The 27,652-nt window shown below is 37.7% G+C and overlaps 1 protein-coding gene across 5 annotated transcripts in view; it reads left to right on the plus strand.

Moving 5' to 3' along the window:
• Nucleotides 1-573: 573 nt before the first annotated feature.
• LOC149146558 (inner nuclear membrane protein HEH2-like) overlaps nt 574-27,652 on the plus strand; it is a 299,948-nt gene continuing 272,869 nt past the window's right edge. For all 5 annotated transcript variants that reach the window (XM_089449736.1, XM_089449737.1, XM_089449740.1 and 2 more), the window contains exon 1: nt 574-1,037. In XM_089449736.1, coding sequence (XP_089305862.1) covers nt 680-1,037 — 358 coding nt within the window. In that variant the 5' untranslated portion in view covers nt 574-679. The remainder of the gene's footprint in view (nt 1,038-27,652) is intronic.

Genomic DNA, 27,652 nt, shown 5'->3' on the forward strand with positions numbered 1-27,652 from the left:
AGAACATGCAAGTGATCCCTTCTAAAAATAAAAAATATACTAATAAGGAAAATAAAAAATATACAATAAAGAAATCAATATATTAATAAAGAAATCGTTGGGAAAAAAAAGTAGTAAAAATATCTTCAAGAGTGATATAAAAAATGGGAAAAGCAGTAAAAATATCTTGGCAACTCAATCGATATTTGGAAAAAGCAATCACACTTTAAATCAACGGTTGAAAGTGTCTCACCTGATCTAACGGAGGAAGGTAAAAGTGTTGATGATTGTTGATGCATAGGAAGGCCTATCGGCCTAAATATTATATTACATACCACTGCACACGCATCAACAAAGAAACCGCAATATTGCGCCGACATATTAAAAATTCTTGCCACGCTTAAAGCCAATGGTGATCACGAGACAAAACCTATAATTTTGTGATTTTATTCCATTCAAAAATGGCCAAATACATTAATATGAAGAAGCAATCTATTTTATATGGTATCTTTAGGGTAGTGAACATTAAAATAATTTCTTTCTTCTTTCTTTCTATATTAAAATAATTTCTTGCTTCTTTCTTTCTATATTAAAGTTCTATGCTTAAACCGACGGCGCTCACCAGACAAAACCGCAATGTCACTGAAGTATCTTAAAGTTCTCTGCACGCTTAAAGCCGAAGCAATGGCAATATCTTTCAATGCAGGTGTCTCATACATCTGAAGACCTTCCTAACATACCACATTGCACAGAGAAACTCCTAACTGCATTTGCCATGGCTTCCTCTTCGTCCCCTCCTCTTCCCATGTCATACAGCCCTCACTCAGCTTCCAAATCCAAACGGTCAAAACCCTCCAATACAAAACCCGTGAACGGCGGCAGTCACAGTCAGAGTTCTCCTCCAATTGAATTTCCTTCCAAGGAGCAGTTCATCCAGCTAATGGGCATTTTGGCAGTAGCAGTGTTCGTGGGCACCTCTGCCAGTTACATCATAAACTGGTCCAACCGCTACTTCAGACCTTTCTGTGACACAGATGCTGATCTGCAACTGTCATCAGGTCAGTCGGTACTCACAAGGGTTTCGGACTAATTATTTCTGTCCATTGATTTTTTGAAAAATAAAATAATATTTTCGACGCAACTGCATGCTAGCATTGATTAGGATTGAATTAGATTCGGTTGAGGCGCAATGCTTTGCTGCCCTGCCTTACTCAAGACTTCTTGATTTTCGAATTGTTTTACCGCATTTTGAAGCGGTGGAATTGTAGCTTTGATTATAATTGAATTGATTTACAATTGAGTCACAATAATTTGCTATCCTTCCTCACTTCTTTATTATTGAATATTCATTTTTATTTATCTTAAAAAATAAAACATGATAACAGGGGCTGCACTGTAAAGCGCTTTTTATTTTCGGTTTAGGGTCATGTTTGAGGGGTAATCTGTTTGCGAAAATAGCCTGGAACTCGCACCCAATTTCGTCCCTTTTGACGCACATGCCCTGTACCGGAGGAGACCACGTTAGAAATGGAATTTAATGCACTGTTTAATACTCTATCGACCTCAGCAATGAACTGATGATCTGTTGTATCTTCGAGGGTTTCAGGCAGTCCCATAGCCAATACACAATTTAATCCGTGTCGCATACATGGGTAATCAATGCCTTGCCCGACCATAGTTTTGGTGCAGTTCTACAAGGCTTGACCACATGGACTTGGCTATCACTGCCCCTGATGAGCCATCTGTTAGTATCGATGCTTCTATTTATGGATATGATAACATTTTGGGATTTCAAGCATGAAAGTAAAAGGAAAAAACGAGTAGGCCTAGTCCCAAAAAAAAGGTAAGAAAAAACGAAAAAGGCAAGTTAATTGTAAACAATTTTAGTAGTTATAGCAATATCTGTTCGCTGTTCAGTCTCATTGGAAGAAAATTACCATTATCCCAGCATGCAGATTGTTGGAAATATTGAGAAGGGGGTGTATTAGTATGGGGCTTCACCTGATTCCTCTTCTTTCATCGTCAATTTAACCATGTCATTGTTCTTCCTTTCATCATCCAACAATTTCTTCTTATTGAGCTTATCTATTTCAGATAGGGCAATGTCAAGTTGTCCTTGCTTTTGATCAATATCTTCTTGAAACCGGCTTTTTAAGACTTTCCTTCTTTCTTCTGCTTACCATGTCATTGTTCTTCCTTTCATCATCCAACAATTTCTTCTTATTGAGCTTATCTATTTCAGATAGGGCAATGTCAAGTTGTCCTTGCTTTTGATCAATATCTTCTTGAAACCGGCTTTTTAAGACTTTCCTTCTTTCTTCTGCTTTTTTTACTTATAGCTTTAGAAGAGTGACCTTTTCTGCTTCTCTGTTAAGAACTTGTATTTGTTCCTTTTGCCTTTCATTTTCTTTCCTGAGCCTGTCTATTTCTGCAATTGCCATATCCAGTTCTTTTTGCTTTTGGCTGATTTCTGCCTAATTGTTCTGAACAAATTCTTCTAATTGGCTTGTCAAGATTTCCTCATTCTTTCTTGCTTCCTATAATTGATGCCTTAGAAGGGCAACCTCTTCTTCAAGTGTTCGATTTTGCTTCCTTGCTTCGCTTAGGTCACATATGATGCTGATCAATTTTGCCTCTACATCAACTACTCCTTTTTTATTGTCAGATTCTTTGACCTAAGAACGATCTTCATCATCATCTTGACTTTGTGCCATGAGGAGGTCTTGGAGGGTCTTTTGACTCAATAAATTTTTCTTTACAATAGTTAAGAGGGAGTGTTGAAGAAAAGTGTAACTAGGTTCGGTATTCATCAATGTAATTTTGATCTTTGTACTTGTCAAGAAAAATAAATATTATTTTTATAAATTATATGAATGAGTTTCTTGCTCATTCCATAGGTCTAAGAAAGTCAAAGGGTCAAAATCATGTTAAAAAGCTCTTCTTGAAGCATTTATGTAATGTACATGGGTCAACTTAGTGTCTAGTAGCCCTCCAAGACAAGCGCCATCCTCCAAAGAAGAAGATTGCCAACAAAATGATGTGAAACGCAGTGAAGTCGGCTTCAAAATATATATTAATGACAAGCTGGCTCAAATAATAGACACAACACTTCACTCTGACACGTCGACTAAATATGGGAGAGTAACCACTATTTATATTCAGCTAGGGTTACCACAGATAGAACATAACTCAGATTCTTTTTGAATTTCGTATAGGTGCAGGAAGTACAAGACATTTGTAGGAAGAATTTCGGATGACATTCTCGGAGGCCTATCCTCAACCTCAGGAACTTCGTGGGTATAGTAGGGTGCATCATGGATATCTCTGCAATAATTACAGTGAGAAAACTACAGTCCTCATCTCCTCGGTGTTCATTGTCTAGGTCTATCTATACAGTGACCTTTGAAGCAACCTTACAATCTTGACATTATTGTGATAAGGCAGTGATCTCATGAAGACACACTCTATCTCGGTATATAGTCCAGAAGCAGTCATAATAGATGCAAGTATGATCTTAGTATAACTACAATGATGACCTCAATGGAGAAGATCAATATCTTGATTAAACTAAGTGTAGCTCTCCTATATATATATATATATTTCAGATCTCTTTGTTGAAATGAAGATCTCGACGAGTATACAACAGTGAGAATCTCGGTGGTACAACAATTATAATCTCAATGTTGCAACAGTGATGGAGATCTCGATGATGCAGTAGGGATGGCCTCAATGGTACAACAATGATGATGATCTCAACAGTGACAAAGAAGAGGATTGGTGTCTTGGTCTTGTAGTGGCCTAGTAGGTCAAGGGTCATGGTCTTGGTGTTCGTCAATTGGAATCTCTATAAGAAGAATTACGTGCGGGTTTTCCTCTCCAAGAGGGAGAGGTTTTGGCCCTGGCAGAATGCCAACTTCTTGAGTTCTTGTCTCTTTGTTTTTGGTAGCAGTTTGATGAAGTAAACACACACACTAATAATAAGAAGAAGATCAAGCTAAGATAAATTGTAAAAGCACTTCACAAATTTTTATCAAGTCTAGAAGAATCTTATTAATGCTAACTGCCCTAGATTCTTCAACATGGTATCAGAGCTAAGGTGCTAAAGTCAAAGGAATGGCAGCTAAAGGAGACATTCAAGGATCAGTCTACATCAACTGTATACAATGTCACAATTTTGAATTATAGTCTCTCTCAACTTGATGACCTATATTCAGATTCTTCCCACATTCTCAGCCTCAGAAAACTTGGACAAAATATGCAAATGATCACAGGCAGAAGACTTGATTAGGAGAGCTCATACAACAGTTCAGTTTGGATATACACAGCTAGATGACATTTATTTTACAAGTCCCATTCTACCCACAGTCTCGGTGCCACTATATGAAGATGTCAACCTTGGATTGAATCCTTTCTATAAAAGGAACAATCTTGACATCTCGGATTCTCAGAGCTTGATGATATATATTCAAGGGCATATATATAGAAGTTTGTATAAACAATACTCAATATAAAATGAAGAAGTCCTATGATACAACAATTCTAACTAATGGGTCTCTATACATCCTGGCAAGCGACCTCAATACTCTATGATTCTACACAATGCAGCATACTACAAGGGTCCATGGTATACTTATGTGATAGCAATGCAATGCCATCCCAAGTACATCAAAAATTTGTCAGATGTATAAGTCGAAGTAACTCGAAGGCAAAGAAGGCAATCTTCCTATCAGTACAACAAGGATCTCATCTGGAGGAAGCATTGATGGATCTGCTTCAACCACTTCCAACATGATCAAGGTGAAGATTTCATCTTCCCATGACAGGTAAGTATCTTTTCATTCTATAATTAAGTTTGGTTAAATGATTTCCTATGTTGCAGGAAATGTGGTATAGAGGTCCGTTTCCGTACGGAAACGAGTACGAAACGCGTTTGGTACGGCCGTGAAACAAGTTTCTGGCCGTACGACCAACGTTTCCTCATTAACTTGTGTTTTTTTAATTTGTTTTTTAATTTACTTTTAGGGTATGTTAGTGACTTCTTGTTGCTTCTAGATGCGTTTCTAAAGTTATAAAAGTGAATTTTTGCCCTAGTGTTGATATGCAGTTCATCAGGAAGTTTGAGGGATATGCAGTTCATGGTAATGTTAAATTCTTAAAGTAAAAGTGATATTCTCCTTTATTTTTCATTTTCATCCTTTTACTTAAATTTTTAACATTACCATGAAATGACTCAGGATGTTTGAGAGTGGTTTCGCTCTCATTGGATTTCATATGGAGAAAGTAGAATTTTAGATCTCACTCAAAATCCAGCAGACTTATTTGTTTTTCAAGATTTCAGGATTGGAGGGATTGCAATGTTTCCATTGGATTTTATCATGTACTAGGGTATGGAACTTGTATTTAATCAAGAGAACCAAGCCCTCTATGCATGGGAAACTCCCAATAATCCAGATCATGTAGGGTACTAGGGTATGAAACGTGTATTTAATCAAGAGCACTAAGGTCGTTCGACTATGTAGGAGGAGACTCCCAATACAACAATGGTCCTTCTAAAGAATGGGACGTGGATGCAGAAAATCCTGATTTGGATCTCTCTCTTGCAGCGTTAAATTGTACTTGCAGCCTCATATATTAATATAAATAAAGGCTGATTTTGAGATTTGGATATATAATAAAGGTTGCTTTTGGATATTCTGATATTTTTATTTTCATTATGTGATCATTCATGAGTAAGTGTGATGTAAATTAAATCTTAATGTTTAAGTGTAATAAATTATAATGTATCATTTATGCTTTATGATTGCACATATATATATATATATATATATATATATATAGATATATATTTAAATATTTTCAATATATATATATATTCGCGTTTCCCCGTTTCCAAAATTTGGGGAGGTCGCGTTTCGTATCGCTTCCCGTTTCGGAAACTCGTACCCATTTCCCCGTTTCGTGCAACTTAGATGATTTCATATTTGCAAGGACATCTATAGGTTGGATGGGTTATTAAGATTCCTTGCATGAAGAAGGAGGATAGTCATAGTCCTCTAAGAAGCTGAAGTCATCAGACATATCAATAGGTCTCCTCTGAATTTATGGAAAGGGATGCTTATGAAAGATCCCCTCACATAGCAATATTGGAGACATCACAGTGATGTAGATGATAAACTCATTCTCTAAAGATGCAATGAAGAAGGTCACATGAAATTTGATCTACATGAAAGTAAAGGGTACCAAGGGATGTAGGATATCTTCATAAGATCTCATCTACAAGATATAGGAAGGAAGATAATTATCATCGTTCTAATTGATAGGCAAGGTAACAAATGTCCATGAACAAGAAGGTTACCTCATTCAACAACTTGTGGTCTCTATGCTAGATAGAGAAAGACAAGTTGATGAAAAAAATATTGAAGGTTAAAAGAACTCAACCATGTGTAGAAAGGAAAGGCAAGGTTGGTCCTCAAACAAGATAGAATAAGTATAGCTAAGATTCAATGCTATAGAAAGATTTTGGAAGCTCATATCACTGAAAGATGGAGGAAGCTGAAGAAAAGGGCCAAGGAAAGAGGGAGTAACAAATCTCTCCTATGAGTAAGATAGTATCCCTCACAAAAGGGTCCTATCATAAGCTCCTAAATCTTGTGTTATAAGATATGACAATGATAATAAGATGCATCATGGCATCATGGAAGCATTAGAAACAAGAGCTCGTGACATCACCATGGGAATCATGAAGGACAAAATCCATGGCAGACAAACATGTAGGGTATATAGCTCTTGGGAACCTCAGTGGACATTGAAGAAAAGAAAGGAGTCATCTAAGGCTCATCATACATCAAGTAAAAAAGGAAACATCTGCCAGTTGGGGATATACAAGATCCTCAAAATTCTCTGATGGAATCCTCATCGAAGGGTTCTCTAATCTAGAGAGGAAGCAAGTGTTTCAACAAGAATTCCAACCTATGGAATCCATGAGATAATGATGTGATGACATGAAGCAGATCAAGGGATTGAAGATCTCTTCAATCAAGGAAGTTGCTAGAAGAAGCCTCGATGACCTGAAGGTAAAATAAGGTATGTATGCTTGTGTTTAATATTATAATGACATGTCATATGGTTGCAGGTAACATGGATCATTACTTCTATCTTGAGAAGCATGATCAAGAGAAAAAGGATCTCCTCCTTTGAAAGTATGCAAAAAGACATAAGACACACTAGATGAAATCAACATAATATGTCCTCATATGAAGTATGAGGTGGTTGACTACAATTAAGAAACTTTGATTGAAAGCACCTGGGAAGGAAATGTGTGAGGAAGGAAGAGATCGTGAGATATGCAACCCTAATGAAGGCAATCAACATCCAAAGACCAAGAAGACTTGACTAGGAAATCTCCCGGAAAGATATGAAGACTGATGGAAAAGATGAAGACCCTTGACAATGGACATCTTTGGGAGATGTGTCAACATGAATGCAGGATGTTGATACCTACAGGAAGATGTCACGATGAAGAGCCATCTAGTAAGGTACGATTTAATTTAATGTTATGTTTTGATTTCTTGAATAATATCTGGATGAGTGCATGCATGGCTATTGGAACAAGAATTGTAAGTACAAGTACAATTGGCATTCATGTGGTGGATGGAAATTCCTGAAAGAAGCATGATTTGAAAGAAGTAGCTACATGATGAAGGTTCTAGATATGTATCAAGAAGGCCACTTTCCATGAAGAAAGGAATGACATGACGAACCGAGAAGGAAAGTGATTGATGGCTGATGCCCTACAAGGAGGAAGCTCAACTGAACTCTATGACATCAAGGAAAGAAGTTGATCAAGCAGCTAAAGGACCCACGAAGAAGAAGTTGTTGATGAAAAGAAGAGTCCCTTGTTAAGAAGGAGCTTTGACAGGTCCTTGATCAAGAGGGAGCTTGAATTAAATCCCTGATTACAAAGGTGTGACAATTGTGTTTTACTATTTCATGTGTTATGCACTAGACCAGGACTAACAGCCGTAAGTCTAGGTGAAGGCCATGAATGGAAATGTAGACACATGATAGAAACAACATTCTTATCTTCACCTGGGAAGAAAGAATGGAGGGTTGGGTAATCATCTAGCATCCGATACTCTTTGAGGATGTGTATGACATCCAAGATAAGAGTAGGCAAGAGGACTGATATTCTTTGAGGACTGGGACCGAAGATAAGAATAAACCTAGAAGGTCATACTCAGTGAACACCGGGGTGGGTATGTACCTTGAGAGACAATGATGAAGGTGTCTATAAATCATTGGTCTCGTCAACATTGTAGTTCATGGTCTTGTAGAGAGATGGAATTGTTAGTCAAGGCCTTGCACTGTGACAATGCTGGTTGATATGACGCTATATAGATGGGATTACCAATCCTATTCTTCTTATGAGAAATTCTTCAGATTTAGAATATCCAAGTACCATTGTAAATACCTCCCTAGTTAAGAGGGAGTGTTGAAGAAAAGTGTAACTAGGTTCGGTATTCATCAATGTAATTTTGATCTTTGTACTTGTCAAGAAAAAGAAATATTATTTTTATAAATTATATGAATGAGGTTCTTGCTCGTTCCATAGGTCTAAGAAAGTTAAAGAGTCAAAATCATGTTAAAAAGCTCTTCTTGAAGCATTTATGTAATGTACATGGGTCAACCTAGTGTCAAGTAGCCCTCCAAGACAAGCACCATCCTCCAAAGAAGAAGATTGCCAACAAAACGATGTGAAACGCAGTGAAGTTGGCTTCAAAATATATATTAATGACAAGTTGGCTCAAATAATAGATACAACACTTCACTTTGACACGTCGACTAAATATGGGAGAGTAACCACTATTTATATTCAGCTAGGGTTACCACAGATAGAACATAACTCAGATTCTTTTTGAATTTCGTATAGGTGCAGGAAGTACAAGACAGTTGTAGGAAGAATTTCGGATGACATTCTCGGAGGCCTATCCTCAAGCTCAGGAACTTCGATGGGTACAGTAGGGTGCATCATGGATATCTCTGCAATAATTACAGTGAGATAACTACAATCCTCATCTCCTCGATGTTCAATGTCTATGCCGATCTATACAGTGACCTTTGAAGCAACCTTACAATCTCGGCATTATTGTGATAAGGCAGTGATCTCATGAAGACACACTCTGTCTCGGTATATAGTCCAGAAGCAGTCATAATAGATGCAAGTATGATCTTAGTATAACTACAGTCATGACCTCAATGGAGAAGATCAGTATCTCGGTAAAACTAAGTGCAACTCTCATATATATATATATATTTCAGATCTCTTTGTTGAAATGAAGATCTCGATGAGTATACAGTAGTAAGGATCTCAGTGGTACAACAATGATAATCTCGATGTTGCAGCAGTGATGGAGATCTCGATGATGCAGTAGTGATGGCCTCAATGGTACAACAATGATGATGATCTCAACAGTGACAAAGAAGAGGATTGGTGTCTTGGTCTTGGAGTGGCCTAGTAGGTCAAGGGTCATGGTCTTGGTGTTCGTCAATTGGAATCTCTATAAGAAGAATTACGTGCGGGTTTTCCTCTCCAAGAGGGAGAGGTTTTGGCCCTGGCAGAATGCCAACTTCTTGAGTTCTTGTCTCTTTGTTTTTGGTAGCAGTTTGATGAAGTAAACACACACACTAATAATAAGAAGAAGATCAAGCTAAGATAAATTGTAAAAGCACTTCACAAATTGTTATCAAGTCTAGAAGAATCTTATTAATGCTAAGTTCCCTAGATTCTTCAACAAAATGCGGGTTCTTTAATGAACTTGCTTAAGAGTGGGATGATTCCTCCAAGAATTCGCCTCACGCTTGAGGCTTGATCCAAGAGATGTCTCTATACAACTTCAAATACACATTAGATCCACATGGGTTAAAAGAAATGCAATGATAAAGAGAGTTTAGAGATTTATTGGAAAATCAAATAAAATTTTCTCTGTCTAAATCAAACTCTCAAAAACCAAATATACGTTAACAAATTTCTAACAGCTTAATGGAAACTAATGAACACAATAGCATAAGTAGAAAATGAAACACAATGATCAAGATCAGTGAAACAGGAATCGCCGATTTTGGCGATTAATCGCGAGTCATAGTCTGGTCGGCGGTGAAAAGATCCGATTTGAAACTCTGCGAGTCAACTCGCGTTGACCGAGTTTGACTCGTGGTCAACGCGAGTTTGACTCGCGAGTCTGGCGATTTACCCGATTATTGCCGGTTTCCCGAGTCCCGCCAGATTTCAGTTCCGCGTCCCGCCATATTTCTGTTTAGGTTTACGGGGTTCAGAACTTCAGGTTGTCGTTATTATTAATATATCTTACCTGACGCGCGGACTCGCACAACCATTCCAGTTCCACACAGCCGCAGATGCTGCTGAGACAGACGCCGCAGAGAAGTGACATTCCAGACAGACGGGCAGAGAAGAGTCAAGACCCGAATAGTTTTCACTTTATTGGAAAGTCCAACGATTTTTCTCTTGGAGATAAACTCTTCCCAAACGTGACAATAGGAAAACCCTTTGGGTCGTATGGATCCAATGTCATACTCGAGTTATTATCAGCGCAAAGGACATTTTATTATCAGCAGAGAGGACATTTCAGAGTGAGCTTTTTTGTTTCAACAGAAAAAACATAACATCCTTCATTTAAGTGAGCTTTACCTTGAATTGCATTCTCTTAATTGAATAGCTTTCTGAAAGGTCCAACGATTTTTCTCCTAGAGATAAACTCTTCCAAGCACGTGGCATTAGAAAACCATGAGTGGTATACATGCCAGCGGACATCTTATTACGTAAATATTTATTAGTAAAGAATATTCGAAATTTAAAAAAAATCATAAAAATAATTATACCTGCGTTTACATTCCAGTGATTACGCTTCATAAAAGAAAATCCAAATAATGAGACTGTTTCCATCGGTGCACATCGTCTCTAAATCTCAAAAAAAATATCAAATAACGAACTAAAAAACAAATACACAGAAATATTAAAAAAACAAAACAAAACTACAAACAAAATAAAATAATAATAATATATTTATAAATCATTTTAAATATAAATATAAATAATTTTAAATACAAATATAAAATATTTTATTTTAAATAACCTAAATCATTTTAAAATAAGTCTCAAACTTATCAATAAAAAATAAATGAAAGAGATAAATTTAAAAGCTAAAAGGATATACCATATCGATATTTTTTTTTTTTTAAATGTAAATTTAATTTGTTTTAGATGAAGTAAATCCCTTGCAAGTGAAAAAATAAAATTACTAAATAAATTTAAAAACTAAAATAATATTATATAGATTTAATTTAAAAACTAAAAAAATAACAAATAATCTAATTTAAAAGCTAAAAATATATACCATAACCATACATATAAATTCATTCACCAATCGACCTTGAAGAGATAGATTTGCAAACTACAAATGCGGCAGACTGGGTCCAATTAGAGGAGGCTCCTCTTTTAAGCCTTCATGACTTGGAGAAATTTGAGAGTCAAGCAAGCGAAGGAGTGGGAGGAATCGCTTCTAGTTCTCACTCTTAAGAGTCTTAGACTCTTAGTTACTGATTTTTTTCTGATTAGTATGCAGTTTTTTGTAAACTTTTAGAAGCATATGCTTCTGGTTCTATGTAGTCACTGGGTAGGACTCAGGGGTCAAGGCTCAGTACTTTGGATCATGTTTGGACTCATAACATATATGAGATACTTATTCATTCATGATATTTTGGACATCTATTGATATTATGCATTGTTTGGGCATGCCTTTACCGAATATTAATGAAAAATGTTTTTTTTAATTCAATATATGTGTATATTTTTATTTAATGAATTCAACGATTTTTTGCCGATTTTTTCCTGATCCGATTAAAACTCTTCGCTCTTTTGCCTCGCCGATTTATTGCCGATTCTGAGTCTGGTAACATTGATCAAGATATTACCATGCTCAAGAAGAAGAACACCTCATATGTGAACCCCAAAGTCTTTTATTGCAATAGAACATGAGTGTACAAAAGAGCATAGATTCCCGAAGCACAATAGCTCGTTTTCAATGGATATGTAGTGAGAGCCCATGGTTCTATCATATAGAGGTTTGGGAGCCAATCCCAAGGCAAATGGTGACAATCCCAAAGCAAATGAGTGACAATCCCAATGCTCGTTCATGCAAATTCGAATTTCCTAAGTGGCATCAAGAATCCTTCAAGCAAAATCGAATTCCATGATGAAATGATAAGTGTAGAAGGGTAGGGACCCATGTGGGGACAATTTTCCACAAAAATATCTGCCAAATATTCTCCCAAATCCTCCCAAATGTGCATTAACTCCACAAATTCGAATTTTCCAAGGAAGCAACTTCCTTATTTATTGCCATAAATTCGATATCCTTGAGTGGGGCATGTATTTATGATGCAAGGTTCCAAATCATCCTTTGCTTGTCCTTTGACTTAAGATAATTTCCAAGTCATTTTCATGTCATTTTGTCACATGGAGCTATTTAATTTTCTTCATTTAATTTATTTTTGGTTTAATTTATTGCCAACATTTAGGAAAAGTGGGTTTTGAGGGTCTAGAACACATTTTTAACTCTTTAAAGTGTGTCATAGTAGAAAGTTGAGGGTGAGAGGTGTAATTTTGATCACACATATCCCATAAAACTTCTCTAGAAATCACTTATTGCATTTCATGTACACAATTTATTCCAATTTCCACCATACGAGAAATTTTAAAAATTTAAAAATGACCCCTTAGACCTAATCAAATTCCACGAATTTTTTTTTGTGATCTAGTATGGTAATATACAATGAATCTAGACACTAGGACTCACTTAAGGCCTCACCATCAAGCCGCACTCCTGCTTTGGGGTTATGCTTGGAGGAAAAATCTCAATTAATTATCAAGTCCTCGTAAGGATATGATAATTAACCAAGTAAAGAAAACGTCCCAGAGTAAACTCACTTGATGACAAGGTCGCAAGTTACCTAAGCTTGTTACATGACTCGACTCCTCATACTAGTGTCACTTTTACATTTTCCCTGTGGGGCTTGTGAAATTTGAGAACAAATAAAGATGAGAAGAAGAAGTAGAGTTGGAAAACTCTAATGATATGATGAACTCTGATGGTACATTGAAGGTTCTGATAGACCCTAGGGCATGGAGTCTTCAAAAAATCTTCAGGTGCCACTCCAGTGGTCAATAATACGCAAGTGTCCTCAAAAGAGTTGGCGGTATTTGATTGCAACTGTGCTATTCTTCCTTGAACATGTTCGAGTCTTAAATTAGGTTTTTGACATAGGTTGATAATGCCACTACTTCAAAGGTCACAAGGATCGATCTTTTACTTTTGTTTGGTGGCCAAAAACTTTAATGATTTTTCAACAATCCACAAGGCTCAGGGATGCGAACTGTTCACAAAACCTTGCCCTAATTAGAGGGCCGAGATTCTGAGTTATAAGGAACGGATATTCATCCTTCTGCGTAAGCATAGAAGTCACTTTGTTGGTCCTGTAGTATTAGATATGCTAAGATTCAGATGATATGGAACGAACAAAGTTTGTTCTTCACGTTAAATATTCCAGAAGACTTGGAATATGTAGACCTCCATTGAGATACAAGAATATATATTAAAAATGTATGAATAAGAATGATGATACAATTGACAGTGAGCGGTCTGCTTATATACCAAGCAGGTGTCTCTTCATGGAAAGTCATGTCCCATTTAGACATGCCTCGTCAACCTAATTACTAATTAAATAATCATTATTACAATTATCATTTTATATTTAATATATTTTATTCATAACATGATATATGCCACAATCATAATACTTCAGAGCCGAAATCTGCAAACCAATCACACCATCGAAGCCCTTGTCGAAAAACCATAATCAAAACCCTTACAAAATTTGCATGTCATTTGATTTTAACAGTAATACCACAGGGCCGAGTTACCGAGACAAATTTCAGAGCATATCAAAATTGCATATGTAATTGAGAGGATCTGAATGTCTTTATATAGTTTATAATGAGGGATAGGTGTGATTAGGGGATCAACTTGTCATAGAATAAGGAGCAATTATTCTTTGTATCAACTGTTTTGAGGAAGTCAAGAAGATACGTACGCCCTCCATTTTGTTGTGATACGAGCACCTCATTCGTGATGAATACTTCCAGTATTTTTAGTATATATTAGTTAATAAAGAAAATAAGCTTTATGACCCATTTATAAATCGAACTTTAATAAACAAAAGCTTTCTCCTTTTGGTCTTTGACCATGGATAAATTATATTAAAGGTTAACTTCTTCATTTAATGTTGCCTTAGGTCAACCTCTAATACCATGCCACATCATCACACTTGTTGGCAAAGAGAATTTGTTACATCATCAACTTTGGGGCTTTGACCCACTTGGCTGGGTGCACAGACTTTGATTGAGCATCTCTCAAACTGTGATGCCTCTTGTGGCGTGCAACATAAGGCTGAAATCCGCTTGATTAGGATCATCTAAAAACGATGACCTTGAGAGCAAATTCACAGATCTTTATCTGCAAAACCTCAACAAATGCGAGGCTACTAGGGTTTCTAACTATCCTTCCATTGGAGCTTCCAACTAATGCAATCCAGACAAATATTAAGAGTGTTCATTAGTGTACGTTGGCATCAATGACAACACCATTCAACACAAATCTTCAGTTATAGGGATTATAGGCATTTTAAGATTTAGAATTAAGGGAACAACCCCATAGATTATCTTACGGAGTTTCCAAATTATCTTACAGAGTTTACGCAAGTCGAGAAATCAATGAAAATCATATGAAACTACGAAAAAGTTAAAAACAAGGTTAAAGATATTATTGTAAAGGAATCTGAAACTTACCACAAAGCTGTGATACCTGGAATTTGATTCCGGTCAGCTGGAACACATTACTGGTTTCTGAAACATTTCTGGGTGAGGGAAATGTTATGGAATTTGTCACTAACTGCTAAAACATTTCCAGTGGTTTTCAGAAATGTTTCGGCTTTCCTTGGCAATTTTCATAATGGGACTGGAAGCTGTTTGAAGTTTCCTGCTCCCCAAGTTTTTGTTTGTTTGTTTTTTTTATAAAGAAAAGATAGCCAAGTCCTATAGATGCTCAAATAGATGTGGAAGGTTAAAGATATTATTGTAAAGGAATCTGAAGCTTACCACAAAGCTGTGATACCTGGAAATTTATTCTGGTCAGCTGGAACGCATTACTGGTTTCTGAAACATTTCTGGGTGATGGAAACATTACAGAATTTGTCAGTAACTGCTAAAATGATTCCAGTGGTTTTGAGAAATATTTCAGCTTTTCTTGGCAAATTTTCATAATGGGGCTGAAAGCTGCTTGAATTATCCTGCTCCCCACGCTTTTTATTTGTTTGTTTTTTTATAAAGAAAAGGTTGCTAAGTCCTATGGAATGCTCAAATAGGTCGCAAACACATGCCACCTTGAAATAAGAGATTGCTGTTATAAATTAGGGTTTGAGATAACGACACTTCACAATGTGCAAAATTTATGACAATACTCGTAAATAGCCCACATATGATTATAAACAAAAATAACAAAGGTTATTAGATAGGTAAACAAGACAAAGTCTAAAACAAAGATTTCAATTCCCGAAAATGCATAAATCAGCTAGGAAACCCTAGACATCAACCCTAAATTATGGCTGAAAATGCATAAAATGATAAATTGTCCTTTTTCAATTTAATAGATGCAAACCGTAGTTTTAGAATTAGAACATTTAGGATGATTTATACTATTTAATGCAGATTTTGTCAAATTCTAACCCTAGTTTAACATAAAAGAAAAAAAATAAGATATTTTTATGAGATTGATAGACAAAGACTAGTGCCTTTCATTGATTGGGTATATGGAGGCAAATGGGCGAGGTCAGGTGGAAGACGTCCAATGGAGAAGGAAAGAGAGAAGATAACTTCTCAATCTAACCATAACAACTTTCACAAAGAGGAGATTTAAGGTCAAGGAATGTTATTCTAAGTTTCCTTGATGGATATTTGGTGACAAATCTTGCATATGGAGATTTTAGAGTCATAAAAGATACAACATATCATGAAGACTTCATAAAACCCTAATTCTACAACATTTGCAAAATGGAAGAAAAATACTTACAATAAACTTACACCATTCACTAAAGCATCACTTCATCAATCCAAAGAATGTTCATTTATGCAATTTTATCTTCCCAAAGACAATTTGTTAACTTAGTGATCCATTACATCTAAGAGAAGAAAAAAAGGTAGTGTGCACTCCTTTAGAAGAGAGAAATGAGTGCGTGTGACAACAATCCTCCTAAATTTGATTTCCTAGGCAACCAAGTCGATTTAGGGTAAAATACACTAAAAACCATAAAACTATACTTTTAAGTGTTTACAAGTTATGTAGGTCACAAGCCAACCTAAAAGATAGCCCTCTCATTGAAAAATCAATGTTCTTGTAAATTAGGATTGATTCTTCTTACTTGATAATCACTTGAGTATTTGTTGGCTTTTATTACTTAATTATATCTTCTTCATCAAGCAATTACCAAAACATAAAATACATGAAGATCACAAGAACACAAAGAACACAAGATATAGGCTCCAAGCTAAGGGAAAAACCCCACAAGGGGGAAAACCTAAACAACTTCTCTTCTTATAGAATCAGATCAAAGTGAGACATCCAAGACCCAAAGACCAAGACCAAGACCTCCACAAGCACCAAGTCAGCCCTCCTTCAGAACCTTCCTCAAACAAGTCAAAGTCCACAAAGTCAACGTTGGTCAAACTTCACCAAATCTAGTCAAACTTAGAATCCCAGCCCTGCAACTTAGATCTACAGTTCAGATCTGCAACTTTGGCCCCACAACTCGTTGAATAATGCCATAAATCTCGCACATGTGGGCAGAAACAAGCAAAAATTCAGAATTTTCCTTTCTTCCTTGAATTTCTCTCTCTTCCTTGGCCTTCACACTTCTTTTCTTCCTTTCTTGCTCAAAGATCGAACTTGTGTGTGTGAGTGTGCAAATGAGGACGAAGTCTCTTCCTTTTATAGCCATCCATGTGGTCGAATTGGGCCTCTTCTAGGCTGACTTCTCCTGGTAGGGCCGACTTGGTCTTGGGGGTCAAAATGACTCTTTTAAACTCAAAAATAATATTTTTCTTTTGATACAAATTGTCCAAATAGGACTTTGACACATGACAAAATTTCTTCTTGACTCAAATAAACCCCGGAAGCATGAAGAACATGCGTAACTAGAAAAGTAATAATATTAATAATTTTTTTTTCTTTTTGTTTTTGTTTTTTCATGAAATATACATTGATACAAGTACAAAGATAATTATGAAGAACGAACCTAGTTACATTTTTCAACACTCTGAACAATAAAATATAAGAATTAGCCTCCTTTTAAGCCCACACATGTGAGTAAAAACCTCGAAGGGTGACATCATCATTCAAAATTGAAGATCTCCATTAAAAAAGTGTAAAATGTAAGTCAAACGAGTTCAAAGCTATCTCATCATTAATAAGGTGCTCAATGATCAAGCAAAACCCTCCATGTTAGGGTATCTCCTTAGGCCAAGCCCACATCTTCACTCTAGGCCTCATGAGGGTGATGTGACAAGGCAAGGGCATGATGTCATCATCAAGATAAGTGTACCATCCTTTTTGGAGGGATCTCAAGTCATCAATACCATCAAATTGGTCCAGGAATACGACAATGTCCCTTAAGAAGGTGCAAGGCCAAATTGGGGGTGTCTTGTGGTCTTTGGGGCACATCATATGTCTTGGAAACATCTTCGCTCTTTTGGGCAATGTTTCAACCCTACTAGATGAATCCCAAGGTTAAAGTTCTGCTTTGAGTGGTCAACATCCAGGCTAGAATTCTCTAAAGTGTCATCAAAGTGGGCTAGAATGCCATTTCTAATGTGTTGGAGCAATCTCAGTCAAATCCCTCAGGGGATAGCTACTGTACCTGGGAGAAAACATCTGAAGATGCTCTCAAAATCAAGTGATATCATTATCATAGGTAAAGAAACCATAGAAATATCATAGTGGAGCATATTTAATGCAAAAGGCACAAGAGTACTTCACACAAGTATCATCTTCAAATGTCTTTCTAGCTTAGTGTTTGTAAGCAAGTTACCATGCTTAGATATGGGAGGGTTATATAGAGGCCCTATTAGGTGCTTTCAACCTCAAGGGGAGGGACAATTCCTAGGCAAACACATCAATTAGTAAGTGTAAGTGAAAGGTGGCATGGTGGGAGTTTATTTCACGGAAGATGCCTCCATTGATGTATTGGCTATGAAATAACATCATTCTTGAGCTTGATAATTTTAAAGGGGGAGTAATCGTGGGACCTGAGTTATGCCTTTCCTTGGCCTATTTTTACTGCCCCTCTTGTGGAACTTTTTCGTTAATGACTTTTCTTTTCCTTGCATAGCTTTAACTACAAGCCTTGATTGTGCATTTATTACTCCTTAAGGATAAGGCTTTTTATTGCTTATTAAGCTTGGGATATCAAAATTTCTTTTATTTTGATTTTTCTCATGCACTTGCTAGGAACTGGGTGAGGGCTAATGAGGGGGGTATGTTGAAAAGTGTAACTATCCCTGCCTCTCTGCCCAGTATTCCCTAACTATCTCTGCCCCTCTGTTGCAGAATGGTCACTTAGTTCGAATTTCTCAGCTTTCGAGCCCCAGAAGTTTCGAACTCTAGATCAATTCGTTCTCTCGGTGTGTTCTTGAATTAACCCCAAGCCTCCTCGTTATACTTTTCTCGTTGAGACTTCAACCACCGAGATTAAGTCTCTAATCAACGACTAAGATTAAAAACTTGACTTGATCTGCTTTCTAGAACATTCTCACCCATATTTTGATTAATACCCATTAATACTTTAATTTTCCTAAGTTTAGACTTAGGAACCCCATTAAAAATATTAATTATTTTAATAAAATACAATGCGGGTGGAATTTCACCAAACGGTTCTAGGTTCTTTAGAACTCATGTGCCTTAGCCTCTCCACCAATTTTCATGGCTAGAGCACATCAAATGCTACAAAAAACTAACACGAAGCGGCATCTCAACAACATTCTCTATTAAGTATTGGGGGTTTTCGTAGTGCATTATATTAGATATCATTTTTGGGATTCAATTGCGTTAAATAAGTCATTCATCTATGACCATTTCCACGAGAGGTAGTCGTAACTGACTAATTTCTCGTGATTTTTGAATAGTCCACTTAGCACTCACAGGGGTGAAGAAGTGGGATTGAAACTAGTGAAATGAATCACATAGGGTCAATCATCACTTCCGGGGCTTGCACCTGGTAACCAGGACTTCCCGGGAGGTCACACATCCTAGATAGCCTCTGGCTCAAGCACGCTTAACTGTGGAGTTTTACCCACAATCAAGCCCACTTAGCTTGCTACCCCATTTGCAAAATCTTAGCAAGTGTTGTGCCTCATGAACCATTCAAGTAGAGTTCCCTTCATTCTTTTGAATTAAGTCTTGGGGGTTTTCGTAGTGCATTATATTAGATATCATTTTTGGGATTCAACTGCGTTAAGTAAGTCATTCATCTATGACCATTTCCATGAGAGGTAGTCGTAACTGACTAATTTCTTGTGATTTTTGAATAGTCCACTTAGCACTCATTGCTTTGGGTGATGCTCACAAGGGTGAAGAAGTGGGATGGAAACTAGTGAAATGAATCACATATCGTCAATCATCACTTTCGAGGCTTGCACCAGGTAACCAGGACTTCCCAGAAGGTCACCCATCCCAGATCGCCTCTGGCTCAAGCGCGCTTAACTGTGGAGTTTTCCCCACAATCAAGCCCACTTAGCTTGCTACCCCATTTGCAAAACCTTAGCAAGTATTGTGCCTCATGAACCATTCAAGTAGAGTTCCCTTCACTCTTTTGAATTAAGTATTGGGGGTTTTCGCAGTGCATTATATTAGATATCATTTTTGGGATTCAACTGCGTTAAGTAAGTCATTCATCTATGACCATTTCCATGAGAGGTAGTCGTAATTGACTAATTTCTCATGATTTTTGAATAGTCCACTTAGCACTCATTGCATCGAGTGATGCTCACAGGGGTGAAGAAGTGGGATTGAAACTAGTGAAATGAACCACATGGCGTCAATCATCACTTCCAGGGCTTGCACCTGGTAACCAGGACTTCCCTCACCCAACCCAGATCGCCTCTGGCTCAAGTGTGCTTAACTGTGGAGTTTTCCGCACAATCAAGCCCACTTAGCTTGCTACCCCATTTACAAAACCTTAGCAAGTATTGTGCCTCATGAACCATTCAAGTAGAGTTCCCTTCACTCTTTTGAATTAAGTATTTGGGGTTTTCGCAGTGCATTATATTTAGTGTTTTAAAAATCAGAGGTCTGAACCGGTAACCGGTCAAACCGGCCGGTTAGCAAGCCCACTGGGTCAAACCGGCTTAAAAACCCGGTTTACCTCCTCATTTCGCCTTTTTTTGCCCTAACCGGTCCTAACCGGCCGGTGTTGTCCTAAACTGGCCGGTTTATTGCCAGGGAAACTATAACCCCCACAAAATGCATTTTTGTGAGTTTTGAAGCTGGTTTGAGGGAAATTTGGGGTTGTTTTCCTCCAAAAATAGTCCCTCCAAGAAAAACATGCCTACCCTCTCATTTTCCTGACACATCTCAACCCTAACAATGTTGGCAATTAATGGTAATGTTAAATTCTTAAAGTAAAAGGATGAAAATGAAAATTAAAGGAAATGTCGGAAATGTCACTTTTACTTAAATTTTTAACATTACCATGAAATGACTCAAGATGTTTAAGAGTGGTTTTGACCTCATTGGATTTCATATGGAGAAACTAGAATTTTAGATTTCACTCAAAATTCAGCAGACTTAATGGTTTTCAAGATTTCATGGTTTGGGGGTTAACAATGTTTCCATTTGATTCTATCATGCGTGAGGGTATGAGATTGGCATTTGATCAAGAGCATGAAGCCCTTTAAGAACCTTGATCGTGGTGGCATTGATTGTTGAAATTTGTTGATGTTGGTGGTACTAATTGTTGAACTCCTCTACCATGGCCTTAACAAGAATGCACCCTTCAATCAAAGGAAAACAACTGGCTAGGCATGCTAATCTTCTTCTACCACATTATAAGGTTGAGGAGATGAACCCTTCACTCAAACCAAAATCATTGGTTAGGCATGTTAAATCTTTTCAATTTCTATCATGCTATAAGGTTGAGTAATCCAAGTCTGAAGACTTTGAGCTAGATGATGTTCATGTATCTCTTGTTGATGATGTTTATGTATTTCTAGTAGCGTTGAATCAATGATGAGTTTCATGAGTGACCATGTTGGTAAGTGATTTGTAGTTTTGATGTCTATTTTTGCTACTACTACTAAAGTTGTAGAGGAGCTTTAGGAGTCCTCAAACTCGGAGGCCAATTATTTATGTAGTTCATGTTGATGATCTCTTGTCTAGTAGTGGTGATGAGTTTGATCATGATGAGGAGTGATCATGTTGTTGATCATTGATATGTAGACTTGTAGTAGTTCAGTGACCCCATAGCTTAGAGCATTGTTTTCGGACTCTAGAGGCCATTTAGAGCCTCATTGATTATGTATTTTGTTGTGGATATGTATTGCACTTGATGCCATTTTGATGTATTCACCTTTACATGGTATATAGATGAGAAAACCTTGCATATTTTGTTTCTATTGGCTTGAAATCATGGTTTTAAATCTTAAAAATAGTTTTTTTCATTAAAAAATAATTATTTAATGTATTTTTTTAAATTGGTTCGTTTAGACCTGACCAGTCCCGGTTCGAAACCCGGTTCATTAGGTGGACCGGTCCGGTCACCGGTTCCGATTTTTAAAACATTGATTATATTAGATATCATTTTTGGGATTCAACTACGTTAAGTAAGTCATTCATCTATGACCATCTTAGTCACCAGGTTCGAGTTCGAGTTCGAGTTTGGCGACCATGAAATTCGAATAAAGTTCGGCAACTAAAATTTTGTCGATAAAATTCGACATAAAATTCGACATATAGAAATTCGAAATATATATATCTATATATATATATATATATATATATATATATATATATATATATATATATATATATATATATATATATATATATATATATATATATATAAAATCAATTTAAAGTCAAATTCAAATAAATTTTTGGTGACCAGATTTTGGTGAGAGCAAATCGGAAAAGGGGCAAAATGTTCGCACTTTATCCTGCTCCATTGAAAAAATACCAAACTTCCCATCAAACCTATTCCTGGCTAAAAAAATTGGATTGATGTGATCAGTCAAAATAATATGCAAAGTAAAACCAACTGCCTGCATACTGTCAGTCGAAAACGAAAACTAATAAAAGGCCTAATAATGAGAAAATCAAAATCATGAAAATTATTAGAGTTCGCATGAAGACGAAATTCTTTCACTAAGAAACCATTAGACTATCAAAACCAAGCAAACGGTTTTTACGAATGCTCTCGAACATCCAGACACCGCTCAGCTGTGTTCTAAAAGAAAAAAAAATAAGCAGTTTGGCGTCCCGAATACATGGGAATTAATAGGTTACTCGTGAATCTGCTGATCTGCTGAAAATGAGCCTAAACTAGTGTCGAGTGGCCCAATAGGGACGATCGTTATCACAAATTAGATTTTATTGACGAATAAATCATCAATTAAGGCATGCAGATTGAGCGCCCGACAAATAAATCATCCAGCTTTCGCAGAACATGAATTGAAAGTGTTTCAAGACATAGGAAACACGAGATGAAAAACAAAAGGCCATAAGGCAACACAAACTGTGGAAGATGAAACTGTTGGCACCAAAACACCATAAGAAAATAAACAATAAAACCGTTGTATTTCCAATTGTGCCTGTCAAATCTCACAATTTCGAAATAGAGTTAGAACAGAAGGGCAGGTTCCAAAGTCCAGGCCCCCTTAAAACTCTAATCAAAAGGCAAGGGGAAAGAATTACCTCTCAAAAAATCGAAATCCAACGGAAAGTACAAAATAATATCAAGATCGTGAGGTAATATCAAGATATAATGTAGTAGCTTGATCTCCTCATATCGGAGCTCGTACAAAACCAGGAATCGAACCCTAGACATGAAAGGTAAAGAAGGAAACTAGGGATCCAAACAATGCAACAATGAAACCGGCGAGCAATAAAACCCGCGCGCTAAAGCCTAAAACGCGCGAAAAAAACGAATTTCATCGAACATCAGGCGAATTTAATCGAACTTCAAACGATTTTGTTCAGGAAAAATTCGAATTCGCCTTGAAATTCGAGTTCGCCATAAAATTCGGCGAACTCGAACGAATATATTCGTTTCTGCTTAAAATTCGCCGAATTTCGAATTTAATCGTTGAAATTCGCCGAATCTGGTGACTAAGATGACCATTTCCATGAGAGTTAGTCGTAACTAACTAATTTCTCGTGATTTTGGAACATTCTCTATGTTCCAGGTTTGAAAAATAATTTACTTTCTATTTCTTGTTTAGAAGCTAAAGGGGAAGAAGAATTTGTTGATGGAAAAGTATTGGTTTGGGGAAAGAACTCTAGTGTTTTTTTTTTTTTTAACTCAAACGGTTATGATTTTATTGATTTGAAAATTCTTGGATCTAATCCGAAGCGGCTCTAGTTACATTACACACTTCTCCCTATTGCTGTTTTAAATCTGCTTGATTTTCAAGGCATATGTATAGTGCTTTCGCTGTTTACAATTAGGAGTCCTTTCATCAAAGAGCTGCCTTTGTTTGCCAGCTGATCCGCTTCCCCGTTTGACTTTCTGAGGATATGATAAAACTTACATGTATCAAAGTCTAAAAGAACTCTCTTCAACCTGTCCAGAATTTTGTTTAGGCTGGCATTTCTAAAGGGGTTTCCCATCTTCAGGCTCTTTATTATTAGCTCTGAATCTCCAAACACTTGGAGATCTTTAACTCCTTTGTCTCTTGCAATGTTGCATGCTTTCAGTAGCCCAAGAATCTCCGCTTGGTTGTTAGATTTTTGGCCGAGTCCCCAGCTGAAGCAGTCTTTTGCAATCCCATCTGTGGAGTATATGACTCCCCCTGCACCTGCACTTCCTGGGTTACCTTTGGATGCTCCGTCAAAGAAAATAGTGGTTAAATTTTGTGTCCGCCACCATAGTTGGAATTTGTCATCTTCTTCTCTTATGCGCCATTCCTGATTTGCCTTTTTTGGAGATAGTAGCTGCTTGTGTGGATAGGGCTCTAGCGCACCAAGCCATCTTTTTTCTTCAGGCAGTAACAGAGGGTCTTCTTTAAAATACTGCTGCTGAGCTGCTTCCAGTAGGAGAGATTTAGCTTTTGCTGCTACTTGCAATGGAGTGTGCCTTATCTCTCTGAAGATCTGCTGATTTCGAGCTAACCAGAGCTGCCAGCATACATACTTTGGGATAGCTGTCCATATTTTTTTCCAGAATGATTTGGAGGGGATGCACTGAGGGTAGATTCTATTCCAGTTGGCATATAAATCTGCAACAGAGGTTTGTGAAGGAAAAGTAATCTGAAAATTTTGTAAGATAATGCTCCATACCTGTTTTGCAAAATTGCATTCCAAAAAAAGATGTTGAGCTGTTTCTAAGTTGCTGTTGCAAAGTGCACATCTGTGGGGTCCTGCTATATTCCTTTTTGCCAAGTTGTCACCAGTTAAGAGTTTGTTATGAGCCAGGGTCCAAAAAAAGAAGTTCACTTTCGGAAGGGCTAATGGATCCCAGACATTCTTCCAAAAGACAGAATTTTCACTGCTGTTTTTTGAGGCCTGCACTGCTCTATATCCTGCTGTTGTTGTGTAGACTCCGGACTGGCCCCAACCCCATTTGTCTTTCATGGTTCTGTTGGTGGGCGCTGCTTCCTCCAACAAGTCTTCAAACATAGTTTGTTGGTGTGTTAACCTCTCTGGAACTCCTTGAAAATCCCATCCTGCCCAATCCCCACGTTGATCCCACTTTGACAAATCGAATATAGTATTAACTCCTGCCTGCTTCAGCCAATCCCTGAGATCAGCTATGTCCTCATTGTCCCTCAAGGGTTCTTTCCCCATAATTCTGTCATTCCACAAATGGGTGCGCTTGCCATTGCCCGAAATCTTGTAGACATGTTTGATGAAGAACTTACTGCTCCTGCAGCAAAGTTTCCAGACCTGCGTGCTATTGGCTGTATTTGCATTCTGGAGATTGCTAAGGGTTTTGTTGGGACTGTATTTGGATCTCAGCAATTCACTGACCGGATGTGTGGGTTCATGGATCAGCTTCCAAAGGATCTTTCCTCCCAATGCTAAATTTATGAGGGTTGGGTCTCTGATTTGCAGCCCTCCATCTGCCTTTGTTTTTTTAACCACATCCCATTTCACCAAATGAATTTTATTTTCATTTCCCTTTCCTCCCTGCCACAGGAAGTCTCTGAGCAATTTGGAAATTTGCTCTGTCACATTTCTTGGAGCTAGGAGGAACGCTGCCTGGTAGATTGGTAGCGCTGAGAGCACTGCTTTGATTAAAATTACCTTTCCTCCCTTCGTCAGCCAGTGACCTCCCCACGCTGCAATTTTAGCTTTGATTTTCGAAATTATTTCGCTCCAGAGCGATCTTTTATTTGTTCCTGATGTAATGGGGAGGCCCAGATACCTGAATTTGTCCCAGTTTACCTGTCCTTTGAATCCAAGGAGCGTGGTTATGTCTGATAGCTCCCTCTGCTCTATATTCCAGCTATACACTTCGGTTTTATTTTCATTTATTAACGCCCCTGAAACTCTGCAATATTTGTTGAGGGTTGCGTTTATGGCTCTGGCGATTCTTGTGGTAGCTCCGCCTAAAAGAATTGTATCATCAGCAAATAACGCATGGTTCTGGGCTTCAGCTCCGTGGAATGGCTTAAGGCCCGGGATGGTGCCTCTTGATTTTTCCTCAGCAAGTTTTCGACTGAGTGATTCCGCCATTAAGATGTACAGGGACGGGGAGAGGGGGCATCCCTGTCTGATGCCCCTCTGAGTTTGAAAGAAGTTCGTGGGGCGGCCATTGACTAACGGGGCGATCCAAGGATTTCCTATGCAGGCTTTAATTAGATTAATGAATTGATGCGAAAAACCAAAAGCCAGCAGGACCTTGCAGAGGAATGAACGGTCCACTCTGTCAAAGGCGCTTGCCATATCTAACTTGACCAACATGCCTTTTTCATTCCGCTGCTTGCTGGAATGTATGATCTCTTGGACCTGTATTACATTGTCTATAATATTTCTGCCTTCCACGAATCCGCCTTGAGAAGGTGAGATCAATTTTTTTAGCAGCGGCTTAATCCTGTTAGCGATCAATTTTGCCAGGATTTTGTATGAGGCGTTACACAACGATATCGGCCTGAACCTTGCGAATGTCTCCGGGTTGATCTCTTTGGGGATTAGAGCGAGATATGTAGAATTTGTTCCTCCGCCTACCTTAGCCTTTCTCATGAATCCGCTTATCATTTTGCATAGGTCGACTTTTATGATGTGCCAACACGCCTTATAGAAATGGACTGTAAATCCATCAGGCTCGGGAGCCTTATCTGCGTCCATGGACCAGATGACTTTAATAATTTCCTCCTCCGTGGCTGGCCTGCAGAGGACTGCATTTTCTTCAGGGCTAATCAGAGTGGGGATATTAGTCGTGAAGTCAGCAATTTCTTCATCATTGCTGTGGTTTTCTTTCCTATAAAGATTCCTGAAGTAGTTTTCTGCAGCTGCCTTGATCTGATTATAACTTTTGCATACACTGCCCTCTGGAGTTTTGATCTCTGCTATGTGATTCCTGGTCAATCTCGCTCTGTATTGACGATGGAAGTAGGAGGTGTTTCTGTCTCCAGCCTTCAACCACAAGCTCCTGGATTTTAATCGCCAGTATTCTTCCTCCTTTCTGAAGGTTTGGTGTGCAGAACATTGAGCTTTCGTTTCTTTCTCCAACAGATCTGAAGTTATATCTTTGTTTTCCATCTCTGTTTGCAAATTTTGCAGTGCCTGGACTGACTCCTTTCTTTGCTCAGTAGGAGTGTGTTCTGGCTTCTTTATCCAGTTCTTCAATGCGTATTTAGTTGCCTTTAGCTTTTGCTCCCAGACATAACTAGGAGATCCCATAAATGATTTGTCCCAGGCTGCCTTTACTGTCTCTTCAAAGCCTTCCTTCTCAATCCATAGGGGGCTGAATCGGAAAGGTATGGGTCCTAGGTCTTCTTCATCTTCCAAGAGGAGCTGGATGGGTTTATGGTCCGAGGCCAGTTTGGGCAAAATTTTAGTGGTTATTATTTTTTTGTTCATCATTATGGAGCTTTGAACCATGAATCTGTCTAACCGAGCTGAGATGTGATCCGTTCCCACTCTATTATTGGACCATGTGTAGATGCCTCTGATGGGGTTGAAGTCCAGCAAGTCCCAACGTTGGAAGAGATCCTCCACCTCATCTAGCATGGGGTCTCTGTTATTTGTCCCTCCCCTCTTTTCTTTTGCTTTCATAATAATGTTTAGATCCCCTGCTATGATAATGTTGCTGGGGGAAGTCTGTTCTAGAAATG

The sequence above is a fragment of the Pinus tabuliformis genome, chromosome X (genome assembly GCF_031772625.1).
Source record: "Pinus tabuliformis cultivar Carrire ecotype Pingquan chromosome X, CPIR1, whole genome shotgun sequence".
NCBI classification, from domain to species: Eukaryota; Viridiplantae; Streptophyta; class Pinopsida; order Pinales; family Pinaceae; genus Pinus; species Pinus tabuliformis.